Genomic DNA, 8690 nt, shown 5'->3' with positions numbered 1-8690 from the left:
ATACCGGTGCAGAGTAGGGGATACCGGTGCAGAGTAGGGGTTACCGGTGCAGAGTAGGGGTTACCGGTGCAGAGCAGGGGGTACCGGTGCAGAGTCAATATGCTAGTTAGTCGAGGTAATTGAGGTAATATGTACATGTAGGTAGGGGTGAAGTGACTTTGCATAGATAATAAACAGAGAGTAGCAGCAGTGTACAAAACAAATGGGGGGGGGGTGTCAGTGTAAATAGTCTGGTGGCCATTTTGATTAAGCGTTCAGCAGTCTTATGTCTTGGGGCTAATAGATGTTAAGGAGCCTTTTGGACCTAGACTTGGCGCTACGGTACCGGTTGAGAACAGTCATAGAGACAACAGTCTATGACTAGGATGGCTGGAGTTTTTGACCATTTTTAGAGCCTTCTTTTGATGGCAGGAAGCTTGGCCCCAGTGATGTACTGGGCCGTACGCACTACCCTCTGTAGTGCCTTGTGGTCGGATGCTGAGAATTTGCCATAGCAGGCAGTGATGAAACCTGTCAGGATGCTTTAGATGTTGCAGCTGTAGAACTTTTTGAGGATCTGGGGACCCATGCCAAATCTTTTCAGTCTCCTGAGTGAGAATAGGCAATGTCGTGCCCTCTTCACGACTGTCTTAGTGTGTTTGGACTATGATAGTTTGTTGGTGATGTGGACTCCAAGGAACTCAAAGCTCTCAACCTGCTCCACTACAGCTCCGTTGATGAGAATGGGAGCGTCATAGGCCCTTATTTTCCTGTAGTCCACAATCATCTCCTTTGTCTTGCTCACATTGAGGGAGAGGTTGTTGACCTGGCACCACACTGCCAGGTCTCTGACCTGTAGGCTGTCATCATTGTCGGTGATCAGACCGCTGTGTCGTCGGTAAAGTTAATGATGGTGTTGGAGTCATGCTTGCCCACGCAGTCGTGGGTGAACAGGGAGTACAGGAGTCCAGGTGTGAAAGGGTAGTGTGGAGTGAAATAGAGATTGCGTCATCTGTGGATTTGTTGGGCCGGTATGTGAATGGGAGTGAGTCCATTGTTTCTGGGATGATGCTGTTGATGACCACTCTTTTCAAGGCATTTAGTGGCTACAGATGTAAGTGCTATGGGACAGTAATCAGGCAGGTTACCATCGCTTCCTTGGGCATATGGTGCTTTGTTTGAAACATGTAGGAAGTACAGACTCGGTCAGGGACAGGGAAGACACTGGTCAGCGCTCTTAATACACGTCCTGGTGATCCGTCTGGCCTTGTGAAAGTTGACTTTTTTAAAGATCACACAGTCATCCGGAACAGCTGGTGCTCTCATGCATGTTTCAGTGTTGCTTGCCTCGAAGCACGCAAAGAGGTAATTTATCTCGTCTGGTAGGCTCGTGTCACTGGTCAGCTCACGGCTGGGCTTCCCTTTTGTAGTCCGTAATAATTTGCGAACCCTGCCACACCCGACGAGCATCAGAGCCGGTGTAGTGTGATTCGATCTTAGTCCTGTATTGATGCTTTTGCCTGTTTTATGGTTCGTCTGAGGGCATAGTGGGCCTTATTATAAGCGTCTGGATTAGTGTCCCGCTCCTTGAAAGCGGCAGCTCTACCCTTTAGCTCTGTGTGGATGTTGCCTGTAATCCATGGCTTCTGGTTGTGGTATGCACGTACGGTCACTCTCTTGGTAAATAGTGGGGTCTACAGCTTATCATGAGGTACTCTACCTCAGGCAAGCAAAACCTTGAGACTTCTTTTAATGTTAGATTTTGCAGACCAGCTGTTATTGACAAATAGACACAGACCATCAACCCATCAAGTGTTACCGGAGGCAGCTGTTCTGTCTTGCCGATGCACCGAAAACCCAGCCAACTAGGCAAGTCAATTAAGAACAAATTCTTATTTACAGCCAAGAGTCTTCCTGTGGGGACAGGGGATAAAACAAATAGGACAAACACACCAAGACGAGAGGAATATGGACCACAAGCTAGTTTTGCAGGACACAATATACCTGTAAGCTGAGGCCTGACCTCCTTTCCTTCCTTCCTCCGTTTAGGATATCATGCATGCTCTGAAGATGACCTACCATGTCCAGTGTTTCATGTGTGCTGCGTGTAAGAGCCCCATCAGAAACCAGGCCTTCTATATGGAGGAGGGAGAACCTTACTGTGAGAGAGGTGAGGTTCTAACTTTTCAATCAAAACAGAGGGAAAATAGTTTGAGGTTAGAGAAGTATTGTATGTACTACACATTCACAGCCTTTGGTGTGGATGTGAAAAATAAACATCCCTTTTTTCAGGACCCTGTCTTTCAAAGATAATTAGTAAAAATCCAAATAACTTCACAGATCTTCATTGTAAAGGGTTTAAACACTGTTTCCCATGCTTGTTCAATGAACCATAAACAACTAATGAACATGCACCTGTGGAACGGTCGTTAAGACACTAAAAGCTTACAGACGGTTGGCAATTAAGGTCACAGTTCTGAAAACTTAGGACACTAAAGATGTCTTTCTGCTGACTCTGGAAAACACCAAAAGGAAGATGCCCAGGGTCCCTGCGCATCTGTGTGAACGTTCCTTAGGCAGGCTGCAAGGAGGCATGAGGACTGCAGATGTGGCCAGGGCAATAAATTGCAAAGTCCATACTGTGAGATGCCTAAGACAGCGCTACAGGGAGACCAGTGGCAGACCACATGTAACAGCACCTGCACATGATCGGTACATCTGAACATCACACCTGAAGGACAGGTACAGGATGGCAACAACAACTGCCCGAGTTACACCAGGAACGCACAATCCCTCCATCAGTGCTCAGACTGTCCACAATAGGCTGGGAGAGGCTGGACTGAGGGCTTGTAGGCCTGTTGTAAAGGCAGGTCCTCACCAGACAGGACTGGCAAAAAGTGCTCTTCACTGACGGGTCACGGTTTTGTGCTCACCAGGGGTGATGGTCTGATTCATGTTTATCGTCAAAGGAATGAGTGTTACACCGAGGCCTGTACTCTGGAGCGGGATCGATTTAGAGTTGGAGGGTCCGTCATGGTCTCGGGCGGTGTGTCACAGCATCATCAGACTGAGCTCGTTGTCAGTGCAGGCAATCTCAACACTGTGCGTTTCAGGGAAGACATCCTCCTCCCTCATGTGGTACCCTTCCTGCAGGCTCATCCTGACATGACCCTCCCTCATGTGGTACCCTTCCTGCAGGCTCATCCTGACATGACCCTCCAGCATGTGGTACCCTTCCTGCAGGCTCATCCTGACATGACCCTCCCTCATGTGGTATCCTTCCTGCAGGCTCATCCTGACATGACCCTCCCTCATGTGGTATCCTTCCTGCAGGCTCATCCTGACATGACCCTCCCTCATGTGGTACCCTTCCTGCAGGCTCATCCTGACATGACCCTCCCTCATGTGGTACCCTTCCTGCAGGCTCATCCTGACATGACCCTCCCTCATGTGGTACCCTTCCTGCAGGCTCATCCTGACATGACCCTCCCTCATGTGGTACCCTTCCTGCAGGCTCATCCTGACATGACCCTCCCTCATGTGGTACCCTTCCTGCAGGCTCATCCTGACATGACCCTCCAGCATGACAATGCCAGCAGCCATACTGCTCGTTCTGTTTATGTCTCAGTTGTTGAATCTTGTTATGTTCATACAAATATTTACACTTGTTAAGTTTGCTGAAAATAAACGCAGTTGACAGTGAGAAGATGTTTCTTTTTTTGTTGCTGAGTTTATAAATGGAGCTTCTGCTTTCTCCATTGTGCTGCTGTGATTGGTTTCATGGGTCATAATACATCTCTCTCACACACACGCTGTTGCTGTCTCTCTCACACACTCTCACAGCTCAGGAGTGGGTTGCTTTGTTATCCGAGGGAGTACTCAGAATAATGCCTTCAGCGTTGATAAACATTTTGCAGCCTCAGCACCTCTCTGGGATTGTCCTGCTGTCACACACACACACACACACACACACACACACACACACACACACACACACACACACACACACACACACACACACACACACACACACACACACACACACACACACACACACACACACACACACACACACACACACACACACACGCTCGCGCTCGCTCTGAGTGCTGTCCATAAAGCCTGCCACTTTCTTCAAGTCCCTGAGATGGGGAAAAGAAAATGGGAGCAATCCATTTAAATATGTGGAGCGATCTGTCCTCCTCCTCTCTCTCATCCCTTCATCTCTGATCTCATCCCTTCATCACTGATGTCATCCCTTCCCTACACGCTGGGACATCACTGATCTCATCCCTTCATCACTGATCTCATCCCTTCATCACTGATCTCATCCCTTCATCACTGATCTCATCCCTTCATCACTGATCTCATCCCTTCATCACTGATGTCATCCCTTCATCACTGATGTCATCCCTTCATCACTGATGTCATCCCTTCCCTACACGCTGGGACATCACTGATCTCATCCCTTCATCACTGATCTCATCCCTTCATCACTGATCTCATCCCTTCATCACTGATCTCATCCTTTCATCACTGATCTCATCCTTTCATCACTGATCTCATCCCTTCATCACTGATGTCATCCCTTCCCTATACGCAGAGACATCACTGATCTCATCCCTTCATCACTGATCTCATCCCTTCATCACTGATCTCATCCCTTCATCACTGATCTCATCCCTTCATCACTGATCTCATCCTTTCCCTACACGCTGGGACATCACTGATCTCATCCCTTCATCACTGATCTCATCCCTTCATCACTGATCTCATCCCTTCATCACTGATCTCATCCCTTCATCACTGATCTCATCCCTTCATCACTGATCTCATCCCTTCCCTACACGCTGGGACATCACTGATCTCATCCCTTCATCACTGATCTCATCCCTTCATCACTGATCTCATCCCTTCATCACTGATCTCATCCCTTCATTACTGATCTCATCCCTTCATTACTGATCTCATCCCTTCATCACTGATCTCATCCCTTCATCACTGATCTCATCCCTTCATCACTGATCTCATCCCTTCATCACTGATCTCATCCCTTCCCTACACGCTGGGACATCACTGATGTCATAGCCTAGTGGTTAGAGGAGGGAGGCAGGTGGCCTAGTGGTTAGAGGAGGGAGGGAGGCAGGTGGCCTAGTGGTTAGAGGAGGGAGGCAGGTGGCCTAGTGGTTAGAGGAGGGAGGGAGGCAGGTGGCCTAGTGGTTAGAGGAGGGAGGGAGGCAGGTGGCCTAGTGGTTAGAGGAGGGAGGGAGGCAGGTGGCCTAGTGGTTAGAGGAGGGAGGGAGGCAGGTGGCCTAGTGGTTAGAGGAGGGAGGGAGGCAGGTGGCCTAGTGGTTAGAGGAGGGAGGGAGGCAGGTGGCCTAGTGGTTAGAGGAGGGAGGGAGGCAGGTGGCCTAGTGGTTAGAGGAGGGAGGGAGGCAGGTGGCCTAGTGGTTAGAGGAGGGAGGGAGGCAGGTGGCCTAGTGGTTAGAGGAGGGAGGGAGGCAGGTGGCCTAGTGGTTAGAGGAGGGAGGGAGGCAGGTGGCCTAGTGGTTAGAGGAGGGAGGGAGGCAGGTGGCCTAGTGGTTAGAGAAGGGAGGGAGGCAGGTGGCCTAGTGGTTAGAGGAGGGAGGGAGGCAGGTGGCCTAGTGGTTAGAGGAGGGAGGGAGGCAGGTGGCCTAGTGGTTAGAGGAGGGAGGGAGGCAGGTGGCCTAGTGGTTAGAGGAGGGAGGGAGGCAGGTGGCCTAGTGGTTAGAGGAGGGAGGGAGGCAGGTGGCCTAGTGGTTAGAGGAGGGAGGGAGGCAGGTGGCCTAGTGGTTAGAGGAGGGTGGGAGGCAGGTGGCCTAGTGGTTAGAGGAGGGTGGGAGGGAGGCAGGTGGCCTTGTGGCCTTGTGGTTAAAGGCAGGTGGCCTTGTGGTTAAAGCGTTAACCCACTGTTCCTAGGCCAGTTAACCCACTGTTCCTAGGCCAGTTAACCCACTGTTCCTAGGCCAGTTAACCCACTGTTCCTAGACCAGTTAACCCACTGTTCCTAGGCCAGTTAACCCACTGTTCCTCAACCAGTTAACCCACTAGACCAGTTAACCCACTGTTCCTAGGCCATCAATGAAAATAAGAATTTGTTCCTAACTGAATTGCCTAGTTAAATAAAAAATAAAAATCTTCCCCCTCCCGCTGTCTCTCCTCAACCCCCCTTGTTCCTCTGTCTCTCCTCAACCCCCTTGTTCCTCTGTCTCTCCTTAACCCCCTTGTTCCTCTGTCTCTCCTCAACCCCCTTGTTCCTCTGTCTCTCCTCAACCCCCTTGTTCCTCTGTCTCTCCTCAACCCCCTTGTTCCTCTGTCTCCCTCAACCCCCTTGTTCCTCTGTCTCTCCTCAACCCCCTTGTTCCTTGTCTGTCTCAACCCCCTTGTTCCTCTGTCTCTCCTCAACCCCCTTGTTCCTCTGTCTCTCCTCAACCCCCTTGTTCCTCTGTCTCTCCTCAACCCCCTTGTTCCTCTGTCTCTCCTCAACCCCCTTGTTCCTCTGTCTCTCCTCAACCCCCTTGTTCCTCTGTCTCTCCTCAACCCCCCTTGTTCCTCTGTCTCTCCTCAACCCCCCTTCTCTCCCTGCAGATTATGAGAAGATGTTTGGTACTAAGTGTCATGGCTGTGACTTTAAGATCGATGCTGGGGACCGATTCCTAGAGGCCTTGGGTTACAGTTGGCACGACACCTGCTTCGTCTGCGCTGTAAGTCTCCTGATTCACCTGGACCTCTGTCTACCTCACCTCCATCTACATTCATCTCTACCTGTCTACCTCACCTCCATCTACATTAGTCTCTACCTGTCTCTCCTGGTCCAACCTACGTCTCTACCTGTCTCTCCTGGTCCAACCTATGTCTCTACCTGTCTCTCCTGGTCCAACCTATGTCTCTACCTGTCTCTCCTGGACCCGGGCCAACCTACGTCTCTCCTGGACCCGGTCCAACCTACGTCTCTACCTGTCTCTCCTGGTCCAACCTACGTCTCTATCTGTCTCTCCTGGTCCAACCTACGTCTCTACCTGTCTCTCCTGGTCCAACCTATGTCTCTACCTGTCTCTCCTGGTCCAACCTATGTCTCTACCTGTCTCTCCTGGTCCAACCTACGTCTCTACCTGTCTCTCCTGGACCCGGTCCAACCTACGTCTCTACCTGTCTCTCCTGGTCCAACCTACGTCTCTACCAGTCTCTCCTGGACCTGGTCCAACCTACGTCTCTACCCGTCTCTCCTGGACCTGGTCCAACCTACAGTACGTCTCTACCTGTCTCCGTTCTCTCTGTCTCTCTCTAGCTCGCTGTCGCTCTCTCTCTAGCTCGCTGTCGCTCTCTCTCTAGCTCGCTGTCTCTAGCTCACTGTCTCTCTCTAGCTCACTGTCTCTCTCTAGCTCACTGTCTCTCTCTAGCTCGCTGTCTCTCTCTAGCTCGCTGTCTCTAGCTCAGTGTCTCTCTCTAGCTCGCTGTCACTCTCTCTCTAGCTCGCTGTCTCTAGCTCACTGTCTCTCTCTAGCTCACTGTCTCTCACTAGCTCACTGTCTCTCACTAGCTCGCTGTCTCTCTCTAGCTCACTGTCTCTCTCTAGCTCACTGTCTCTCTCTAGCTCGCTGTCTCTAGCTCACTGTCTCTCTCTAGCTCACTGTCTCTCTCTAGCTCGCTGTCTCTCTCTAGCTCTCTGTCTCTCTCTAGCTCGCTGTCTCTAGCTCACTGTCTCTCTCTAGCTCACTGTCTCTCTCCGCTGTCTCTCTCTAGCTCGCTGTCTCTAGCTCACTGTCTCTCTAGCTCGCTGTCACTCTCTCTCTGGCTCACTGTCTCGCTCTAGCTCGCTGTCACTCTCTCTCTAGCTCGCCGTCTCTAGCTCGCTGTCTTTCTTCTCTCACCTAACCCCCTGCCTTTCTCCCTCCTCCGTCTCCCCTCTCTCTCTCTCGCTCTCGCTCTCGCTCTCTCTCAGTTCTGCCAGATCAACCTGGAAGGAAAGACCTTCTACTCTAAGAAGGATAAGCCACTGTGTAAAGGCCATGCCTTCACTCCCGTCTGAGAGGGAGAGAGGTGGTTCAGACAGGAGACCTTCACCATTCTCTGAACCCTGAAGACCTGTAGAGTTAATCGCCACTCCACTGCAAACCAGACAGCATCAGTGCGTCAGATCCTCACTTATCGCTCAGCTACAGATAGATTCAGCTGTACCTCATCCTTCAACTTCTATCCCTGGACTTTCCAAATGCATCCCGTACTGGCTCCCTTCACTAAGAGCTAAAGGAATGTAGATGTTAACCTTTCTGACCTTAATCGCCTAGTTTCTCTACTGTTGTTACTCATAGCAGGTTACTCTACTGTTGTTACTCATAGCAGGTTACTCTAGTATCAAATGTAATGGTATAACGAAGTGAGACATTTTTACTATTGTGTGTAGTGTTATTACAAACGGAGTCATTTCAAGCCTTAGCTTCTCTAACTCTAACTCTATGTATTGTCAGTGAATATATATATATATATATATATATATATATATATATATATATATATATATATATATATGTGTGTGTCATTCTTCCCTCTGTGATTGTGGTGATAACCACCTGTTGGTCACAGGTCATCCTGTACTCCAGTGTGCAATGGTCAACTGTGTTTGGGGAATGCCTATTAGTCTGGTGAAATGTCAGGCTCAGCCCCTTCTAATCTCAACCTCGTTCATTTCA

General features: G+C 50.1%; 1 protein-coding gene across 1 annotated transcript in view; it reads left to right on the top strand.

Annotated features, from left to right (window-relative positions):
* Nucleotides 1-8478, top strand: part of LOC124011574 (PDZ and LIM domain protein 7-like) — a 104629-nt gene extending 96151 nt beyond the window's left edge. Inside the window, exons 12-14 of the mRNA XM_046325031.1 lie at nt 2029-2149; nt 6589-6704; nt 7943-8478. Of these exons, the coding sequence (XP_046180987.1) occupies nt 2029-2149; nt 6589-6704; nt 7943-8029 (324 nt within the window). The 3' untranslated portion in view covers nt 8030-8478. The remainder of the gene's footprint in view (nt 1-2028; nt 2150-6588; nt 6705-7942) is intronic.
* Nucleotides 8479-8690: the final 212 nt, after the last annotated feature.

Source organism: Oncorhynchus gorbuscha, linkage group LG23 (genome assembly GCF_021184085.1).
Source record: "Oncorhynchus gorbuscha isolate QuinsamMale2020 ecotype Even-year linkage group LG23, OgorEven_v1.0, whole genome shotgun sequence".
In the NCBI taxonomy this organism is placed as follows: Eukaryota; Metazoa; Chordata; class Actinopteri; order Salmoniformes; family Salmonidae; genus Oncorhynchus; species Oncorhynchus gorbuscha.
The sequence above is the reverse complement of the archived record's forward strand: the minus strand, read 5'-3'. Positions and strand labels throughout refer to the sequence as shown.